The sequence below is a fragment of the Corylus avellana genome, chromosome 1 (assembly GCF_965113065.1).
Source record: "Corylus avellana chromosome 1, dhCorAvel1.hap1.2, whole genome shotgun sequence".
Classification (NCBI taxonomy): Eukaryota; Viridiplantae; Streptophyta; class Magnoliopsida; order Fagales; family Betulaceae; genus Corylus; species Corylus avellana.
Window position 1 is genome coordinate 8,378,278 of NC_142490.1, and position 22,650 is coordinate 8,400,927.

The 22,650-nt window shown below is 33.8% G+C and overlaps 2 protein-coding genes across 2 annotated transcripts; one reads left to right on the forward strand and one right to left on the reverse strand.

Annotated features, from left to right (window-relative positions):
• Positions 1–4,695: 4,695 nt before the first annotated feature.
• LOC132171979 (ubiquitin hydrolase) lies at positions 4,696–6,852 on the reverse strand. Its single transcript, XM_059583400.2, has 4 exons — positions 6,488–6,852; positions 6,166–6,375; positions 5,608–5,823; positions 4,696–4,874 (listed from the first exon to the last, which is right to left on the reverse strand). Exons 1-4 carry the CDS (start codon positions 6,491–6,493, stop codon positions 4,821–4,823), a joined length of 486 nt encoding a protein of 161 aa, XP_059439383.2. The 5' UTR covers positions 6,494–6,852; the 3' UTR covers positions 4,696–4,820.
• A 15,014-nt stretch (positions 6,853–21,866) lies between these two features.
• Positions 21,867–22,343, forward strand: LOC148587915 (uncharacterized). The gene has a single exon (XM_088513268.1). The coding sequence runs from the start codon at positions 21,867–21,869 to the stop codon at positions 22,341–22,343; it is 477 nt and encodes a 158-aa protein (XP_088369394.1).
• The last annotated feature ends 307 nt before the right edge of the window (positions 22,344–22,650 follow it).

Consider the following 22,650-nt stretch of genomic DNA (forward strand, 5'->3'; position numbering starts at 1 on the left):
ATAATTTAATATCCATACCAGTTTTCATGATTTTGAAAATCCTATAAAAACTTTCCCATGTAAAATAAGTCTCTGTTTGTTTCTCTCTCTCCTTTATGTGTATAGATATTAGATTCGATATTTGAGGACTTATCAATTTCAGGAGCTACTTGTAATGTGTGGTTCATTTGATGTTGAATATTTTAATTGAAATGAAACATATAATTGACACTTGACATGACAGTAGGTAACTATCATTTGCAGAATCGAATTATTTGAGGCCAACTGCTTCCATCGGTGGATAATTGGGGTGGTCTATAACTATTTCTTTTTCTTTTCTTTTCTTTTTTTCTTAAAATGACATTTAAAATTTTGGTATTGGGATTATATGTCGGAATTAATTGTAGTTTGAGCAAGTAGTATGAGATGTCATATATATATATATGGTATTGGAATTTACGGTAATTATATGTCCGAATAATAGCGGACGGTTATTAACCACCCACTAATCGCTTTTGAAAGCGGTTAGAAAAAATCTCTAACCACCTAGGGCAATGTGGTTAGCGGTTTTTGTGTTTAAATATATAAGAAAATGTATAATACTCATATGTAGTAGGGTATTACCGTATTATCGTAGCCGCTAACCGCCGGTTAATCGCCTAGGCGGTTACAGTTAATAGTTTTAGCCAATAACCATTAACCGTAACCGTCCTTTCACCCATAATTATTTATCCCGTATGTGGTCATGATGAGTAATTCTAGAAGGCATACTTGTGTTCTATTAGAATGATGTGACTATTAAAATCATTTTTTAATTAAAATTTAATAATGATCAATCACAAGTCCAATGATGATTTTAATAGCCACATCATTCTCAATAAGACATAAGTAGGCCTTCTAGAATTACTTGGTCATGAGGCAGCCAAACATTTATTTGGACAGATGGGTCTCATATAGAATCTCTCTTACGTTATCTGTTCCAAATGCTAGCAATTCGAACACAAAAATTCATGTTCTCTCAAGTGCTTACTCTAAAACGTGACAATAAAAAATAACCATTGACGTGAAACATACATATTAATCTGTCCAAAATTCAATAATAATTTCCATTGTCACGTCAAGAAATAAACGCTTAAAAATACATGCATCATTTCTCATTCGAACAGATAATTATCGCGAATCGTTATCCCGTCAAACACAAAAAAGCAACTTGCTACTTGGAGGGCAAGTAGAAAGAAAAAGGGAAAAGGAGGAATCTAAATATAGGTGGTGTCAATCTCATTTTGAAAAATGGATGTGTTAGGAAGATTGTGGGCATGTGTTTTAATTTATTTAAGCGTGAGCCATTTGGAGGGTGTCAACGCAAAAACATCTTTTTGAGTTGCTTTCGGTTAAGTGGTCCTCAAAAAGGTGAGAGGGAGGGAGCGTTAAGTTGTTGGGAGTCCGACAACCGAAGAAAACAGCTTTAGATGGTTCCAGATAATGAATGGGTTTTTGACCAAAATTAATTTGTGCTTAATAATAATAATAATAATAATAATAATAATAATAATAATATGAAACCCTAAAATCAGTGTTAATTTGGATCCACTGCCCACAGCCTTCCACCTGTCCTCCTCCGACAAAAAGCATCGTTAATTAAGGACTGTCGGCATGCAGACACAAGAAAATCCTTAATTTTTTAATTTTTTTTTTTTTTTTTTTTTTTTTTTTTTATGACAAATAAATAAACGAGAGACAATGGGTTCAGAAAATTCTTATAAAATGATGAGAAATGCTATGAATTAATAAGTTTTTTATATTTAACTTATATTTTTTTATAAAATAATAGATTAACTATTAGATTTGTTGGGTTCACCATTAACTTGTATGGAATTTACGTAAGTCTACAAATCTAATGGTTGATTTATAAGATAAGATGAGTAAAATATAAAAAAAATATTGACCCCTAACATTTTTTTAAAATTATAATCCACGTAGAAAATTGGTTTTACTTCTGGCCTTTCGGAAATTAAAGGAGCTTTGATTTAGAGATAAGCTCTTCCAAAGCATGCGCGTCTCTTTTATCAGTAATCTATTGGTGATTTTAAAAGAGGACACTAAGAGAACCACTAGAAGAGCACTTAGCATTATATATATATATATATAAAGTGTTGTTGTGGCTCATATGCTACATGAGATTTTAGTATAGTTTAATTAATCACAAATTTAGGGTGTTTGGTAAGAAATTTCTGTCCGTTTGGTAATTTATTCCAAATAAGAAATTATTTGTGGGATTTTTGTTTCTTGTTTTTTGATGGGAGAAATAAATAAGGTAAAATTATGATCGAAGGCGTTGACCTAACCTATAAATAAAGGGCATGTGTATTCCATATATGGGCATGAAGGCACAATTATGAATAAACATAGGTCGAAAGATGCCACACTCTCAGAGTTTATGTTGCTGGGGTTTTTAGATTCACTTGAGCAAATACGGTTAGAGAAAATATTTTTCCATGGCTTATTTTAGCATAATGTTTATTTTGTATGAACATAAAGAAATGAGTAAATGACACACATTAACTCATTAAGCCTAAACCCAAATCCACCCTAAAGAAGAAAACTTGCCTCAAGATAGCATATCACACATTAAACTTTGACTTTATTTTATTTTTTATTTTTTACATGTCCTCGCAAGGAGAGGAAATGAGAGAACAGAGATTCGATCTAGTAATATCTACTTTATAAGACGCCGATTGAGCTACCCTCGAGAACACATTAAACTTAACTTATTCATCCGCAAGTTCTTTTTTTTTTTTCTTTTACTAATTATGCCCACATTATTTACAAAATAGAGAAATGGGTATATACATAAGATGGATCTTTTGAAGCCACCTTCTAATTATTTTTGTGTTCCCATGTTAGCTTAGGCTGTGTATCGACAAACTACCTGCAGATTCCTGTCATCTCATCAGCTTAGCCAAAACAAAGTTCACCCATCTAGGCATATACTTTTTCTTTTTCCGTTTTTTTGTTTTTTTTTTCAACCCAATCATAGCTTGCCAGGTAAGCCATAATTCAACACCATATTCAGATGAGGTCATACCCCTTTAGTGAACACCCCACATTCCTCGAGGCCAGGCATCAACTTTCCTTATTATTATTTTTTCATTTCAATCATGAAAATGCTTTGCAGAGGTTGTTCGATCAAATTAATGCTTAATTCCTTATTATTCTTCAAGCATATATTAATATACTATAATTGTAACACTTTGGTCTCATATTGGGAATATGAAGAGTAACCCACATAGAGTAAGTGATTTATAAAGATAGTCATGAGTACTAAGTCCCGCATTGCCTAATTACTATGTGAAATTAAGTTTTATAATGAATTCTAAGAAAGTTCCAAATTGATTAATTTTTTTGAAGTAATAATGCAAATTTGACTAGTGCTTTTTTTTTTTTTTTTGTAGTTTCTTGTGGGTTGATGAATTTAATAATTCATCGCAACCCCTACATTTGCCTAATAATAAATCAAAGGCCGAAGCATGGTTGCAATTTATTTAGTTCTTGTTGTGGCATTTTTCTGTTATGTTTTTCTTTCTATTTTTTCTTTTTTTGTAAGTATGTTTTTCTTTCTTTTACTTCCTAGCTTTTTCTGTTCTGTATTTGATAGGTTTTCTTGTGTAATGTAGTTTTTCTCAAAATCCAAACCACAGCTGCAGTCTCTTCATTTCATAGGTGTTGAATGTTGATGTAAAGTGAATCTATTTTTGCACATGATTTCTTTCAATTCTGTTGGATTCTTAGCTAAAAATGACAGGCCCATTCTATACAAATATGAAATAACCATGTGCTTTAAGAATAAGGCCCATTATAAAGCCTAAAGCCCATTCTATACAAATATGAGAAATGGGAATGGATATTTTTCACTTTTAATTAGAAGTTAAATGGGAAAGTATGGACCATTCTAAAGCTAAAGCCCAACCTTCAAAAAAAAAATCCAAACTGGGCCAGAAAAGAAAAAAAAGTTAGGCCCAAACAGTTGGACAAAGGCCCATAAAAAATGACAGGCCCAAACAATTCAAGCCAAAGGCCCATTCCTACACTATAATAACACTAATTATTGATTTATGTTTTCATATAGTACATGCAGAGATGAAATTTGATGAGCCAGAAGAAGTTACTCTGACAACAGAAATCAATTGGAATGACGATCCAAAGTCACCCGAAGCTATTTCTTGGTTTTAAGTTGCTATTTCTTGGTTTTAAGTTTTAACATTGTTGTATCCGGGCTTATAACTTTGTAAGCTTTGCCCATGACGATTTGGTTATTGTTTTAGAGGATTTTGTTTATGGAAGTAAGTAGAGGATTTCCTAATCGTGTCGTGTTCACGGGTTGTGTTGTGTCAACTCGACACGACACTTTTATCTAAACGGATTACACGCGTCATGTTCGGGTTTGGGTGTTCGTCATGTTTAGCTAAACATATAGTGTAAGCCAACGAGTCGTGTCGTAAACGGGTTGGACATGAACGCAAACACGTTTTGCCAACCCTAAGTAATGCCCTCTTGAAAAAGTCGGTGAAATTACCGACTTCTCGACTGACAAGGCCGAAGCGCTTCTGCCAACCCCAAACTATCCGACTCCTAGGCCCAGGCATGGCAGCTGTAGGCGCCCCTCCAACTTCCGCATTTAAATTCAAATAAAAAATAAAATAAAATAAACACAAATAATCGAATGTAACTAGTAGCGTCCTGATTTGATTTGAAACATTTTTGGTGGAAGAAAGAGTGCAAAGAGAGCACCAACTACATTTTTTCCACTTCACAAGTTCTACATAAAAGCAAAAAAACCAAATTCATGCAGCGCAAGCCGGCACCAGGCATCTTGAAAAGAACCCCAGCATTTTTTTCTGCAACAAAATTGAAATAATTAGAATATGCATCATCACAATACACACCCAAATTCTAATATATATATATATATATATCACAACCAAAACAATTAAAATAGCATTAAAAAAAAAAAATCATTTGTTTTTAATTTTCTAGCGGCATCTCAGCCTTTTATTTATGGTTCCGTGCAGATAAATAAATGAAGGATTTATACAAAAGTAATGGTACATACAGAGTAGCTCAGAATTTAGAAAATAAAAAATAAAAGGTAATGGTACAGAGTACTGACGTGTCCTTAGGAGAGATGACATTAAAGTTTACTGGTTCAGAAACTGTTACGAAAAACATGAATGGTAAAAAGTGTTTCATCAACTTCCTACTTTTCACTTGAGTTTAAAAACCGCCTTTTACCGTTGGTTCAATTAAACAGTTTTAAAAGGATATTTTAGTAATTACACAATTTATATTACTAAAATGACAACCTTTTTTTTTTCTTCCAAAAAAGCTTTTTTTTTTTTTGTTGAATTTTTTTTTAAAAAAATTCAAAACTATTTATTTTTTTTAGTAAAAAATTACTTGTATATTTATATATTTATAGAGGAGAGAGGACTTTTCAAACACAGAGGTATGGGAGCCAAAACTAGTGACAGAAAAAGGAAATAAAAAAATAATAAAAAAGGTTGTAAATATGTTAGAAAATAAGGAGGCCAAAAAAAAAAGGAAAAAGGAAAAATAAATGGAGGGGCCCACCCGCTTGGAAGTGTAGAGGAGGTCGGGAGGGATTTTGTAGAGATCTTCATCAACAGGTTTGGGAGGCCTAGGAGGCATAGCAGGCATTGGAGGTGGAACGGCGTCGTAGTGTTGCCGACTCGGTTTCCTTGGCGGTTCCGTCACGTCACACACCTTCCCTCGCCTTTTCTGCTCCTTAACGTGCGGGCCTCCTCCTCGCTTTTCTCTTCCCCTTGTCTACAAAATATTTACAAATTTTCAAATAAATAAATAAAATTTAAAAGGTTTTTTTCTTTTTGGCATTTTGGGCTGCACGATGATGATAGATGTAAAATAAAGATAATGTACGGACACCTGTACTTCTACTGTAAATTTCATGAAACCTTCAACTTCTTTCTTTTCAGGGTATTTTTCCATGACTACAAGATGAATTACTCAGCCGGAAAACAACAAATCTTTCGAATTAATAAAAACAAAAACAAAAAAAAACTTACATCATTTCTCTCTACCTTTACTTTGCAAATATATAATATATATATATAAATGAAATTAAAATGTAAATAATGAAAAAACAGAGACCTTGCGGGGAGGAGGAACAGTACGAGGTTTCTTGAGATCAACGGCGTACAAGTCGCCACGCACGTAGGGATCACCGCTGTCTCCGGAGGAAGAACTGTATCGAATCAGGCCGGCCTGCCTCGCGCACTCGAAATACTGAGTGATTGGCAGCTCGTTTGCGTAATCCCAGTCCCCAAACGCCGGAATTTGTCCGCTTCTCTTGCAGTACTCCTACAACGTCATCAAAACAACAACATTAACACATTTCTTCCACAACCCAACAACCAATTCGACAAACAAACAAACAAAAAAATAGCTGGGTTTTCTTTTTGTGACCACTTACATCCATTTGTTGTTTGTTGTGGGAGAAGAACAGGTAAGAAAGGGAGAGGGGGAAAAAAGGTACAAGAAAGGTAAAAAGGGATGGGGTGGAAGGCTATGGCTATGGTATGGGAGTTAAAAAGGGGTATGGGGGGAGCAGAAAGGTAAAAGAAGCTCTGGAGATTCCGTAGAAGTTCTACAAAGAAACAGAGAGAAATCTAGAGAGAGAGAGAGATAGATCTTTAGCTGTTTTGGGGGGAAACAGTGGCAAAGTACTAAGGAAAAGAGGCAGAGGTACAGAGGCCTTCATTCGGAGAGAGAGAACAACTGAGGAAGAAAGCCTCTTTTTAACGGTTGATTTTTTTCAACCCTTTCTTGTTTTTGATGATCTATATTACTTTTATTGCTACAAAGGGAGAGTCCTGAGCAAATGAGCATGAAAGAAAAAGACATGCTAGGGGTTTTCTTATATATATATATATATATATATATAAAAATTATGTCTACATATTCATTTATGTTATGAAAATAAATTTAAAATCTTCACAATTCAAACATTATTTATGATATACATTTTTATAAAAAGTTATTGGAGTAAATCAGTTGAGATTTACAGCAAATTTTGGTGATCTTTATTTGCTGTTAGGTCCTTGATTCCTTAGCTTTTTTATCTACGCTATTAGTGCTTTATCAATTGTAATCTCTTACCATAGTGACAATTCTTCTTTATGCTTGTTAACTCCTTTGTCATTGATCTATGGTTTGCTTCCAGAAAATGAACCATAGTAAAACAAAAGACCGATCAAAAACCAAATTTGTTATTTTTAAGGATTCGTAAAAACAAAACATAAGAAAACGAACAAAATTTCACCTCATAAATCGCTACTAAAAGCAAATCTATAAATAATACATTATTATTTAAAAATAACAAAAACTTAACACACCGTCACGAGATTCTATGCGCCACCGCTGCTAAAAGGCAGCTCAAGAACCTAAAAGGCACCCCGAAACGTGCCATATTTAAGTTTGTATAATATTAACAAAATTCGTTAAATTAATAGACAAAATTTTACTTTTTTTTTTTTTAAACATATCTCACATATTTTTGAATTTATTTTAATACTAAAAGAAATTAATAATAAATCAAGTAAAATACTTAATGTAAGTTTTTTGCATTTTTCTTTTTTCTTTTTTTTTTTTAAAAAAAAAAGGAAAAAAGAAAAAAGTGAAGCTACTTTTGTGGGGTGGTTGGCGATGCATCCAATCGAAGGGAATGCCCTGTAAAGAAGGGGTTTATCCTCGAATCACGCGCGAGACAGGATATGGGACCCCCCCCACCCCCCCCCCCCCCCCCCAGGGCCCAGAGAGTCGTGGCTAGATTTGGGAATATAGGGCACTTGACTTCAACTCTCTCAAGTTTCAACTGTGCGTGTGAAAGTGAAAGTATGACCAAAACATTATAAAAAGGATAAGAAAGAACATTGGAATTTGATAATGGCCAAATTCCCACTGTTTTTGTGGCATGGCCCCTCCACTAAAAGGGCAGGCACTCGATGATGGTACGTGAGAAAAACGTTAAAAAGCTACCAGATTTCTACCGAGTCCTGCCGCGGACCAAACTTAGATCCACCCTTTTTCGGATTCTTCTTGTGTTCATACTCCAAACCCATCAAACATTGAGCCATATTCTTTGTGTGCGGTTGGCTTACCTATTCCAGCAACATAATGAGCAATATTGAAAAGGAGGACTTATAATTTTTAAAAAAGTTTATAAAATTAAATCTAAGTCATTGAAAAAATTACAAAATATGTGCTATAAGTCATTGAATTTCTTTTTCTTTCTTTTTTATTTTTTTTATTGATATCAAGAATATAGTTATGAGGTTAAAGTCCATTACAACAATAGTGATTTTTATATCTAAAATAACAGTCAGAATAAAACTTCAATGGTAATTACTAATTAGGGCCCCTTTTGTTTCATGGTAAAATATTTTTAATTAAAAGCATTTTTTTATTAAAAAAAAAAAGTAGCTATTTTTCGTTGTTTGCTTGCAACTTTAAAAATTGTTCAAATCAATGTTTGGCTCGTATGAAAAAAAATCGTGAAATATTATATTTTTCATATCTAAGAAGTTGTGACAAAGAGATAGAGAGAGGGCGAAGGGAAGTCGGGGAGAAAGCGAGTGTAAAATAGAAGACCTTTGGGTGTGATTGAGATTTAATGTAATTGTTGTTAAATTACTATTTGTTTCAAAAGCTTAAGCTGATAGAAAGAGGCAACTCACTTAACAATTATTTTAACACCCTCCCTCACGTGTGAGCTCAAATTTCATTTTAATAGGTGAAACTCAACACGTAGAATATTTAATTTAAATGAGAGTAAATTGACAGAGTCAAGGTTCGATCCCAGCAACTTTGGCTCTGATACCATGTTAAGGGCCTGTTTGAGATTGCATTTGAGGGGCGTAAAAGTTTTTTTAATACTCAAAAAATCCGTTTAAAGAAAAAAATACTCGTTTGATTAAAAAAAAAAAAAAAAGCATTTTTAGGGTCCAAAAAGCCTAAAAATAGTCAAAATGAACTTTTGACAAAAACTTAAAAATGAAACTTTTACCCAAAAGCTCTTTTTGACTTAAAAACTTTATTTCTCAAATGCAATCCTAAACAAGTTATAAATCACTAATTTTTCCATAAACTTAAGCTTATAAGAATATGTCAATTTAATCACTTTAACATGTTGTAATATTTGTTACAAACATTCATTTTTAAGTCATTTGGAAATGTTTTATCATTTGATAATATCTTCTTAAAGGTTTTTATGAGAAATAAAAATTATCTTTAACCATTTTGATTTATAACCGTTTGTATTTATTACTTGGTTATAAGATATAACTTTTATGACCGTTAGTGTTTATTACTTGGTTATGAGATATAACTTTTATGATCGTTTATATTTATTACTTGGTTATGAGTTATTAAATAAAAATTAGTTTTAATTGATTTTTACCGTTTTGACCGTTAGTCTTTAACAAGTTTTATTGTAGTTTGACCATTTTGTTATTAACAAATGTTTTACCGTTTTTGGTGTTATGACCATTTGGACATTATAAAAAGAAAAGAAAACATCCACAATCCTATGGTAGAGTGAGCTTGCAACAAGAAAGAAAGAAAGGCAAACTCATTTTCTTTATAAAAGAGTTTTGTCCTATTTTAGAAGATCAATTGCATAGAATTCTATTCTATTCAATTTCTATTTTCTCTTTGCGGTTTTTTTTTAAGAAGATCAAAGGGTTGTTCTACTAGTCTTCGTTATTGGAAGTGCGTCCTTAACGAAGGTAGACGTTATAGTCTAATCCTGGGAGGTTGCGTGTCAAAGGATCCGATTGCACCGAGTTATACACTCCGGGAGGCATGAATCAACCTTTAAGGACAACGCTCTTGCGTGATTCTATAGCACATTGTGAGATCTTTCCATACTCTACTTTTCATCTCTTGTATTTTATTTATTTTATTGTTAATTTTTAGATTGCAATGATTTTATATCAATGAGAATTTGTGCACCATCTAAAATTATTTCCAACATAACATTCATCCTCACGTGTGGGCTCAAACTCCCTTTTAATAGGTAATGTCCAACACGTAGAATATTTAATTTAAATTGAGGGTGATTTGACGAAGTCAATGTTCGAACACAGAACCTTTGGCTTTGATACCATATTAAATCATCATTTTATCGTAAAAGTTTAAGCTTTTAAGATAACTGATAATTTAACAATTGTCTTATTCACATTGCTTGCAATTTGAACAGGCAATTATGAGAACGTCTTTGTGGAATCCACCTATTCAAGTAGGTGTTGGGCAATTAAAAACTTGCTTAGACAAATAGGCCTCAGAGAAACCTCTCACAATTACCTACCCGGAATGTGGGAGAGCATCGAAAAATAATTTACACAAACTGAAAATGTAAATCATTTTACGAATCCTGAAAGTTGTTTTTTTTTTTTATTATTATTATTATTCAACTAAAAATATTTTTCAAAATATAATTTACGCCAAAACAACCTATAGCTAGAACAAAGATGCATAATTTCATGAAGTGCAGTACAGGATCAAGGCATTTAATTATTATTTTGCTGTAAATTACTGGAATCCATCAGTTTTACTTTTATATGAGAGAAAAAAATCGTAAGTGGAAATAATAATAAAATAATATGTGGGCAATGTGATTGCAAACGACCATAGCCGGCATGATCAGAGTTGAGAGATATCCTGATATTTCTCTTAAACAAAAATAAAAAACAAAAAACATATTATTTTATTGCAATAATAATAAACCTCGTGGAGTGATATGTGCTCTCATAAATTTGACTTTTGTAGCTTGAGGCCTTGAAATTTGACCAAAACGTCAGCCTTGGGGTTTGTGCAAAGGACCAAATTGCCCCCAAATGTTGTTTTGTTTTGTTTTGTTTAGGGTAAAAACTAAAAAGGCAACGTAAACGGCAATCAAAAGACCCACTTTGACAAAAACGCGGAATACAAAACCAACCAAACTTTGACAAAAGAACAGAAAAGTCAACACTCACATGCCACCACAGACAGCTGACACCACTAGAAACAAAACAAGCAGATCCATCTGAGGTTTTTGCTTTTTTCCAAAACCATATTTTATATATTTTATTTAGTGGATTAGAAATATTAGTCAATGTAGAATATTTGAAGGATTTGAAAATAGTGGTAACTAAATGAAGCTACAGAGTAGCCCTACATTGACCACCCAAATGAAGAACAAACCACGTGTATATAACATGGATTCAGATTCTTGCAATTTGTTGTTTTAATCGCAAACCATCTCAAATTTAAAAAGTTTTTTTTTTTTTTTTTATGATTTTTTATTTATTTATTTTTTATTGAATAGGTGAATAGACCGTTCAAAATTTGTCTAGACATATGAGCCTTAAGTTAGCCTTTTCATATTTACGGTTTGAATTGTTAATAATCCGAATAGCAAATTTGCTTAAAATTTCTATCTGTATAACTAGAGCCGGCCGCTTGATAGGATTTGAAGCGTAAGGCGATAAGTTTAAGTGAGACATTTTTCTTATATTTAAATACTAATTATATTATTTTTTAATTTAAAAATTATTATTTTTACTTTTTGTGATGCATAATTACTAATTAAGTTTTCCAACATCTCATTTTCAATTAATAATATAGTTGGAAGCCTTATTTAATTGTGGGGCTGGGGAAAATGATCCTCTCCATTTCAAGTAAATGGAGAGAATCTATATAGTGCATTTAAGAGATCAATATTGTCCATTTGTTTTTTCGGGCAAAATGTTTTGAACAAGTATGTCTTCTTAATTGTGCTAAATGGATCATTTTCATTTTAAGTGAAATGGAGAGGATTCATTTCCAGTCACCTAGGGCTCAAGCCAACCCTGCGTACAACACCTCCAAAAACAAACCAATAACAACCTGAAATAATGATTTTTTTATCATTTCTCATGTAATAAACTTAATATGTATTTATTTTTTTGACATATCCACATAAGCTCGAGTTCGGGCTTGATTTTTTGGCTCATCATTGAGTTCAGCTCAAGTTTAAGTAAAATTTAAACGAGTCGAATTTAAATAAGAGAAGCTCTCGCAGGTTCGACTTGTTTACGCCCCCCAATTACTCGCACTTTCATTACATTTGATAGCACTCACGAGAAAGCTCTATCATTACTCTCTCGTGAAGTGAATGAGATGGTGCTCCAGCTACGTTTAGTTCTTGGGTTACACAAAATTTAAGATTGATTTTTATTTTTTTATTTTTTGTGCAATATAAAAAATCACAGGAAGGGAAAAAAAAAATTACAGTTTATGTGGTTCACTGGTTCAATAGTTTTTTATTTTTTAAACACCAGTAAAACAAAACCATTTATAAAGAGAAAATAATTTGAGTGGAAATTTTAAAATTTTATTTTTTCTTTTTTGAATTTATTGAAATATTTTGTCTTATTAAAAATATTTATGCTTGTTTTTCCTTATATTTGATTAGCCGCCTCCATGTGTGATTTCCGAGGTTGTTTTTATAGTTAATTAAGGACGAGGACGGAGGATCCTCATTCCTCAAGGAAAGTGTGACGTTTTTTAAATTTTCTCAAAGTCACGTGGCTGCCTGCTTTGTGATTTAATACGCCCACGCGTCTCACTCATTCTTCACGTTGGACTTCAACAACTTTTAACCGACTTTTCTAACTTTTAACTATTTGCTAAAAAAAAAAAAAAAAAAAAAATCGACTTTTTCTGTACGGCAATAGAAAGACAGCTGTGTGTTTGGTATAAAGTTTTAAAAGAGGGGAAAAAAAATAAAATTGATTAATGTAATATAAATGTGAAAATAATTTAGAAGTTTTTGTGGAAAAAAAAGTGAAGAAATGACTTTGATTTTTTTTTTTTTTTTGGGTTTGTTTTAAGGGAAAACTATTTTTTACTCTTTCTGAACTATCTATTCATTTGCACTTTGACCTTAAATATTTAAAAAGTGACACTTAACTCCCTCAAACTTTCAAATTGTTGCAATTTGACCATTCTATCTTTATTTTTTTATTTTTTTATTTTCAAAATACCCCAATTTCAAGTTAAAAAAAAAATTAAAAATTAAGGAATGTCTGGTTTGGGGTGGCTTCGGCCACCCGTAGGCCCAACTGGGGTGGCCGGCCACCCCTTAATTTTTAATTTTTAATTTTTAATTTTTTTTTTTTTCAACTTGGGATGAGGCATTTTGGGAAAAAAAAAAGAAGTTAGAATGGTCGAATTACAATAATTTAAAAGTTTAAGGAGGTTAAATGTCACTTTTTAAACATTAAAAGTCAAAATGCAGATAAATAAATAATTCAAGATGAATAAAATGTAGTTTTCCCTTATTTTAAAAGAGAAAATGGTTACCAATAATAGTAGCTTTTTTGCATAGAGACAACGAAAACAGTAGTTAAGGGAAAGGGATACGCCGACATAGCACTCAAAATGATTTTCTTTTCTTTGTAAAGTCGTCACACAGAAAGAATTAAAGAGAGCTTGTTACTTTATCTTTTGTACAATAAGTCTCTTTTGTCAGAATGTTAGGTTTTGAGTACATTGTAACATTGGATTTTGAGTGTTTTTTTTTTTTTAATTATTCTTTGTGGTAGAGAATATATTTTTAATATTAAAAGGAAATATATTAAAATATGATATTGTATGTTGTTTAACTTTTGTAAAAGTGATTGTAATCATGTTTGATAGTAATTAAATATGATTGATTTGATTACCATAATTATTTATCTCAATTCTCTTACAAATGTGAGCCTTTGTATTCTAATAAGAGTATAATGCATCTTTAGGGCTTTATCCCATGGATATAGATTATAAATCGAACCATGAAAAATCATTGTCTCAGTTTTCTTTATTTGGTTTAATTTTCTTTTCATTATCTTTTCTTTTACTTTATACTCTATGATTCGATAATGAATTTTCTCATGATCACCTATGTATGCGGTTGCAAGCTTGTTAAGGCAAATCATGTTAAAACTTGATGTATTGTGTGATTGAGATTTTTTCTTTTTTGAAATGCTAAAATATTTTGTCTGAACAAATTAGTATTAGAGCTCAAGTATGTTTTGTGGGATGACTAATGCAAAATTTGAAGTAAAAAAATTTGATGTTCATAATAGTTTTAGTTTTTGCCACATCAAGCTGCATGCTTTGTTTTCCATAGCGGGTGGGAACCCCGATGATAACGCCCAAGGAGAGAAACTACACTGGTCGTCTCTTCCCACCTTTCCAATTAGAAAAAAAAAGAAAAAAGAAAAAAGAAAAAAAGAAAAAGCTGCATGCTTTGTTGCAAGAAGAGGGATTAACGAAGATTTTGGATGGAGAAGCACTATCAAGTATCAACATCCTAAGAAAAAAAAAAATTGTTGAACTTGAAGAAAAAGGCCACAAATTATAATATATTTTTATAATTATAATAATATTTATACATATAATATAATCAATTGATCATTAAATCACAAAATTTTGTTGAGATAATTAAATCACAATTTGAGTATTAATATATTATCACTATAATTTATATGATTATATTACATGATCAATTGATTAAATCATTTCATTATATAATAACAAATTATACATATATAATATGATATAACTCATTTGTCATAAGTATGCAAGTTCATACTAATACAACAATTAAGTATCTAGAGACTTAGTTTCAATGTATGTTATAAACTTATAAGTCCATATATGTTATACATTATAATTATACATTATATATATATGCAATTATGCATATTGAATAATATAAATGTATAAGATCAATACTTAATCATATGATTCAATAACAATTCAAATACTTATTAAAGTGAATCATATTATTAATGTACAATGATAATATCATTAATAATATGATTCGTATAATATCAAATTAAGTAATTGACATTGGATTAAACAATGTGTTACTTATAACCACAATTGAAGTATTAATGTATTATCATTCTAATTTATATGATTACATAATAACAAATTATGCATATATAATATGACATAAATTATAAGTATACCATTTCATACTAATATAACAATTAAGTACCTAGAAACTTAGTTCCAATGTATGTTATAAACTTATAAGTCTATATATGTTATTAATTATAATTATACATATATACATATGAATAATATAAATGTATAAGATCAATACTTAATCATATGATTCAATGACAATTCAAATACTTTATTCAAGTTAATCATATTAAATTTAACAAGTTATGATTTATATTTAAGGAATTTTTTTAAAAGTATAAGTAAACGTAAATTTGGGATCAAATATTTTTGATTTTTCAATATGGGCTCTTTTTATAGCAATTTGGCCCAAGAAGACACTAAAAATACAAAAAACAAATGAGGTAAAAATGCTACAGTGATCCCCCCCCAAAAAAAAAATCCAAAAACTGAAAATTGGTTATATGTTTATCTTAAGAAAGCCCAAAAAAAGCCAAAAAAGAAGAAGAAGCCTAAAACGCCCAATTTTGAAAAAGCTGTTATAGCGAGCGGTTACATGTTTTACTAACAGCTAACCGGAAGTTAGTAGCTAACCGCTAATCGGTAGGCGGTTACAGTTGCAGTTAGTGAAATTTAATAATCACTAAGACGGTTACGGTTTTACGGTTTTTGCTAATAACTGCTAACCGTAACCGTATTGACACCCCTAGATATTTTGTTATTTCTTTCATATTAGGTTTTGAGGGAGCTGATGAAAAAATTGCAGCTGGTTTTTAGATGAAGCTAGAGAGCTTGTACATGAAAAAAGCTCTCACTAAGTTACTAACCGTTTCTATTTGAAGCAAATATTATATACCATCAAGATGAAGGAATGTGCGCCTCTTTGTGATAATCTTCTCTTTGTGATAATCTTGATGACTTTTTAGTAAAATTATTTCGGATTTAAAAAAATATTGACATTAAAGTTGATAACGAGGATTAAGCCTTGCTTTTATTATGCTCACTATTAGATTTCTTTGATAATTTTGATAATTCAATGTTGTATGCATGATAGAAAGATAACGTAGTCTTATCAGACTTTAAGTCTCCTCTAAATTCTATAGAGTTGAGGGCAATATTGAATAGAAATGGTAGTGTAATGGAAAAAAGAGTTTATTTGTTAAAATTCCTTTAATGATCAATTCAGTGAGAGGATCTCAAGTAAAGGTAAATGAAAATCAAATGGCTAATCGCAGTTCCAGTCTAAGAAGAAAATCAAATGGCCAACCGACACATCATTCCTTCTCCCGCCAGCACCATTCCTAAGGACCAAAGTAAGACGCATGGGTTAGCCATTATGATGTTCAACCACTATAAAAGGTACGTGGATCCTTCTCTTCTGGCTAGATACCAGTTCAACATTCATTTTGAGAGCAGATTCTGACTTGGGCATCGCCGACTCATTTTCGACAAGTTCTTTTGCTTCACTCTCATGTATTTTGCAAGAGGTGATCCATTTGCAGTCCGAAAGGCCCATTGTGTTTGAAAGTGAAACTGTTCAAAGAAATTTTATTTTGTCAGGTTTTAGGGTATTGGGACTTTGCATATATTTTGAGTTATTTTCTCTTTACTACTATGGAATATTATATTCCTAAAAGAAACGCTATCTCCCCTCTCACGTCTCTCAACAACCCGTTCTTCTTCTTCTCCCAGCAACCCCAAATCCTTCTTCCCCTCACGCCTCTCTCTCTCACACAGACGTTCTCTCTCCTCTCCCATTCTCAGTTAAGAACAGAGGATTGAACCATATAAAATAAAAAAAAAAAAAAAAATTCACTTACCCAAGAACTTACTTGCCTTTTGCGAAGGCTATCTATTATTCAAAGTCTCTCACTTTGATGTATCGAACTTAGTTTTTCCCTTTCAGGATGTGAAATTACTAAAATACCTTTATTTTTTTATTAAAAATACTTTTAAAAAAATTATAAAGAAGGGCAAATTTAGAATTTTAAAAAATTTTAGAGGTATAAAGGTCTTTTTTTCATTCTACCGTTTAACTACAATATTTAACGGTAAGGATATTTAGAACGAAACGAAAATTCGATACACCAAAATAAGAAACTTTGAATATTTGAGGGGTGTTTGCAAAATGAACATAAGTGGATGGGTAAGTGAAGTTTTTTTTTTTTTTTTTTTTTTTTTTTAAAAAAAAAATCCTCAAAACACAAAAATCACAAAATCTTCAACCCAAACACACTGAATATTCCACCACCTGGCACCACCCATTGATCAAATTCACACCCCAAAACTCCACAACTCAAAAACCCCCCAAAATTCTAGTTGAAATCAACAAACAAAAAAACAAAGAACCACCGTTAGCTCCAGCGAGAATAAATCTAGCTGGGCGGCACGATTCTGCTGAGAAGACAGAGACGAGAGAGAGATTGAGAGATAGAGACGAGAGAGAAGATGAAGACAGAGATGAGAGAGACCAAAGAAAAGAAAGATACAACTTCGTACTCAACTTCATCCAACACATCTTCGGAATCATAAAAAATATCTTTGAGTTGCCTCAGCCAGATGCTCAGCAGGCGATTGCTAGCTTTCATCTCTTCGGCATCCAAGAGCACAGCTTTAATGGTTGTCATGGTACCCTCAAGCTCCGTCAGCTCGCTTTTTGATGTCCAATACTAACAGTGGCGGAGCCAGACATTTCATAATGTAGGGGCCAAAAAAAATTTTTGCATCCTAAAATTTTTTTTTGCATCCTACAAATTTTGTGTTGTCTTAAAATTTTTTTTTGAGGGGTAGTACCACTAACATGTATTATTCTCTTAATTTGATCAAAGCCTAAAAAGACTAAACAGTATCATAACGCATTAACACAACAACACAAATAGCAATAATGCAATATAACACTTCAAATTCGAAAATTAGTTTCCAGCTTACTTTGCAGAAATTCACACTCAGTTTCAAGCTTTCAGTTATCAGTTATGCTACAATTTTCGTCGTATTGTTTAATTGTTCTACATCAAATTGATGTCTATTAATTATAATGGGTACCACTAACATGTATTATTCAATTTATTCTCTTAATTTGATCAAAGCCTAAAGAGCCAAAGAGGTATAACACAGCAGTAATATAACACTTTCAGTTTCTGGAATCAGAATAAAAATAATTAAGTAAATTCTTGGGATACCTCAGTATTTCCCGTAAAAGTCCAAGCTCCATTTAGGTAAATAAATCATAATAAAGGAGGAGGTACCTCATGATCAACAGCTCCGATTGACGATCGTTTGTGGTCCGATTGGGCAGAAAATTGGCAGGGATGTTAATGATACGTGATTCTTCATTGTGAACGGTGGAGATTAGATTTTGAGCCATTCTGTATGGGGGATGAGGAGAGGAAGAAAAGCAGATAAGAAAAGGAAGAAGAGAAACGAAGGAAAGATGAGAACATTGAGAAGAGAAGATAAGAAAAGGGAGAAAGAAAAATGAGGAGAGACAGGAGCTGATGAATTGTCAGGTACGAAATAATAATTGTGTATACCTTAAGACAAAAATAACCTTTGTCTTATATAACTATGATGAAGAAAGATAAGTGCAAAATAGTCTTATACAGGGAGAATGTAGGGGCCTCGCTGGAACTTGGGGAGAATAAAAGAAAGAAAATTTTTAAATGTAGGGGCCCGAGCTGGAACTTGAGGAGAATAAAAGAAAGAAATTTTTAAAATGTAGGGGCCGTGCTGGAACCTGGGGAGAATAAAAGAACAATTTTTTTTTTTTTGCAGGGGCCGTGGCCACTGCCCGCCCTAACGTGGCTCCGCCACTGAATACTAAGCGGAGCTCTCCATAAAGAAGAGATCCTAGCTTCTCCATGATCTTTTCTGCAATGCCAGTGGCAAGTTCAGCCATGTTGTTGACTTTGTGGATGTTACAGAACACTGAAGATCCAGCCGTAAATCAAGAAAGATGGTCGTGGTCTGTAGTAGTCAGGGTATCCAATTAAATGTCACAAATTGCAAACAAAAATAAAGGGATTGAAAGAGATTTTTGGTTATCTAGATGAGAAATAAAGGAGGCGTTTAAAAATGTCCTATCTAGGATTTGGCGAATGGAGGCGAGAGTGACTTTCATGGAGTTACAAGATAACATCTAGATTGTCAAATTTGTGGATGGGGATGACAAATGCAGAGTTTTGGAGGGGTGTCTTTGGGCTTTCGATCGGCAGATTTTTGTACTCCAAGAGTTCGATAGGAAAACTCCACCCTCGCAAATGAAGTTTAGTCTCTCGCCATTTTGGATCCAAATACATGACATGCCTTTGATGTGCATGAACAAGGGTGTGGGAAGTAAAATAGGTCAATCCATAGGACTGGTGAAGGAAGTTGACATTGCGGATGGCTATGCAAGATGGGGCAGATACCTCCGTATTCGTGTCACTATTGATCTTATGAAACCTCTAGATCGTGGGCGAGCTCTGCATTTGGGTGACAAAGTGAATTGGGTAGATTTTCAATATGAAAAGCTTACACAGTTCTGTTATCTTTGTGGCTGCATTCTTCATGGTCCTAGGGGATGTTTGGCAAAACGGAGTGGGTAGCAGCTCCTTGCAGAGGGTGTGAAAGTACATGCAGCATTTGTTCAGTATTACCAACAGTTGTTTACCACTGGAGGGGTATGTGAGCTGGATGCTTGCTTGTCTGGCGTGAAGGTGCGGGTTTCGCAGGAAATGAAGACATGTCTTTTGGCCAATTTTACTGAAGTAGAAGTGGAGGCAACTTTGGGGCAGATGCACCCACTCAAATCCCCGGGCCCTGATGGTTTTGCAGCTTGTTTCTTCCAAAGTACGTGGCCCTTAGTAAGGCAAGAGGTATGTAAATCAGTACTTAATTTCCTAAATTTCGGAATTTTTGACACTGCCATTAACAAGACCTTGGTATTTTTTATTCCCAGGAAGAAGAATCCCACATGTGTGACCGATTTTCGACTGATCAATCTTTGTAACGTCATATACAAGTTGAGTTTCAAAGTCCTAGCTAACCAGTTGAAGAGGGTGCTGCCCCATATTATCTCTCCCACCCAAAGTGCCTTCATCTTGGGGAGATTGATCATTGATAATCTTTTGGTGGCATATGAGGCACTTCATACTATGAATGGTCGTTTGTGGGGGAAGGAGGGATATATGGCACTCAAGCTTGACATGAGCAATGCTTATGATAGGGTTGAGTGGCTTTTTCTGGAAGAAATGATGAAGCACCTTGGTTTTGGGGACCGTTGGATTCAATTAATCATGACTTGTATGAAAACTGTCTCATATTCCATTCTCATCAATGGAAAGCCTCAGGGTCGGATTGTGCCAACTAGGGGAATTAGGCAAGGTGATCCATTGTCACCTTACCTCTTCCTAATTTGTGCAAAAGGACTAAGTAATTTGCTTAGCAGAGCTTAATCCAATAATGAGCTCTCAAGGCTTCCCATCGCAAGGAGAGGCTTAAAACTTAACCATCTTCTCTTCGTTGATGATAGCCTACTATTTTGCAAGGCCAAGCTATCCGAATAGAACAAAATTCAAGAGGTTTTGGAGGTATATGAAAGGGCTTCAGGACAAAAGATAAATAAAGACAAAACCTCTATTTTCTTAAGTAGGAATACAACGATGAACTCACGAGACCTAATCCTTGCTGCTTCAGGTGTGCATTCTAGACCTTGCTATGAGAGATATTTGGGGCTACCAGCTCTTGTTGGGAGGTCCCAAACCCGTTCTTTCCAAAATATTCTAAGTTGGGTTAGAGATAAGCTCAATGGATGGAAGGAGATATTTCTATCTCAAGCCAGGAAGGAGGTGCTTTTGAAAGCCGTGATTCAAGCAATACCCACTTATACGATGAGTGTTTTCAAGCTCCCGAAGATTCTTTGTAAGAAGATTAATTATTTGATGGCAAAGTTTTGGTGGGGACAGAAGAAAAATATCTCACAGGTAGCTTGGATGATTTGGGAGAAGTTGAGCTTGCCCAAGGATAGGGTTGGAATGGGATATCGAGATTTGGAGGTTTTCAATCAGGCTTTGCTCACAAAGCAAGGTTAGAGAATTTTGAAGAATCCGGATTCCTTGGTAGCAACTATTTTCAAAGAAAAATATTTTCCATGGGGCTTTATCTTGGATTCATCACTGGGAAATAGGCCATCATATGTTTGGAGGAACATTTGGAATTCTCTGAAGCTTCTCAAACAAGGTTTAATATGGAGGGTGGGCAATGGACAATTGATCACCATATGGAGGGACCGTTGGCTTCCATCTCCATCCACTTATTCGGTACAATCTCAAGTCAGACTATTACACAAAGAGCAAAAAGTTGGTGCTCTAATTGACCTTCACACTAGATGGTGGAATCAAGCTCTGCTCCACGAACTTTTCTTTGAGGAGGAGGTAAACAGAATTTGTAGCATAGCTCATAGCCCTGGTGGACAACCGGATCAATTGGTTTTGGTAGGAACCAAGAATGGTCTCTTTATTGTTCGTAGTGCCTATTATTTATGCAAGTCTTTGGAAGAAAGGAGTAAGGGGGAAAGTTCTGCTATGACTTCTCTAATTGGTTTTTGAAGGAAAGTTTGGAGAGTTAGGGGACCACCGGTGGTGAAATCTTTCATGTGGAAGGCTTGCAGTAATGCCTTGGCGACTCGAGAGAATCTGCCTAGGCTCAATATCACACGAGATCCTTTGTGGCCCATGTGTGAATTGGAGCTTGAAACTTTGGGCCATATTCTATGGAGTTGTGGTTTGGCAAGGGATGTCTGGTTGGAAAGCTCCAGGAAATTACAGAATAATTCCATTCATGACGAAACCTTTGCAGGTGTATTTGAGCAACTATCGGCTTAGTTGGACACGGAGGAGATGCAGTTTTTTGTAACTGTGGCATGTCAAATTTGGCTCCGTCGAAACGCTTTTGTATTTGGGAGACCGCTGCTAACGCCAGCTGAAGTGATACGTAGGGCAAGGGAACAAATGTCCGCTTTTGGGAGGGTAGGGGCTCGACAATGCAAGCCTCAACTATCCCCGAGAGGCCATGCAAACCCTACATGGCAGAAGCTGCTTGAAGGGTTTGTAAAGCTAAATTGGGACGCTTCCGTAGACGAGAGACGAAGGCGCATGGGAATTGGGGTGGCTGTCCGAAACTCTAATGGAGTCCTACTAGCTTTACTGTGTGCTTCAAAAGCTATGAGTACGGACCCTAGGACTGCAGAAGCATTAGTGGCATGGCATGTAGCTGAACTCACACGAAGGTTGGGGTTGAGACAGGTGGTTTTAGAGGGGGATGCGTTGGAAGTCATAAATATCCTCAAGATGGACGAAGGCTGGCTAGGCAGTTAGGAGCAGGTCATACAAGATGCTAAAAATATTTTTGGACATTGTCTGGAGTGGAGGGTTAGCCATCCTTTTCGAGAAGGTAATAATGTAGCTCACAGTCTCGCAAAACTGACACTATCATTAGATCAGGATATGTTTTGGGTTGATGATTTTCCTCTTTGTATTCGAGATCTTGTACTTACTGAGCAAGGCTCGATTTAATTCAATCAATGTTACCATCTTCAAAAAAGAAAAGAAAGATGTTTATAAAAAGAAAAAAAAAAAAAAAAAAAAAGTCAAAGTCAAAGTAAAGGAAAAAATACACTTTATC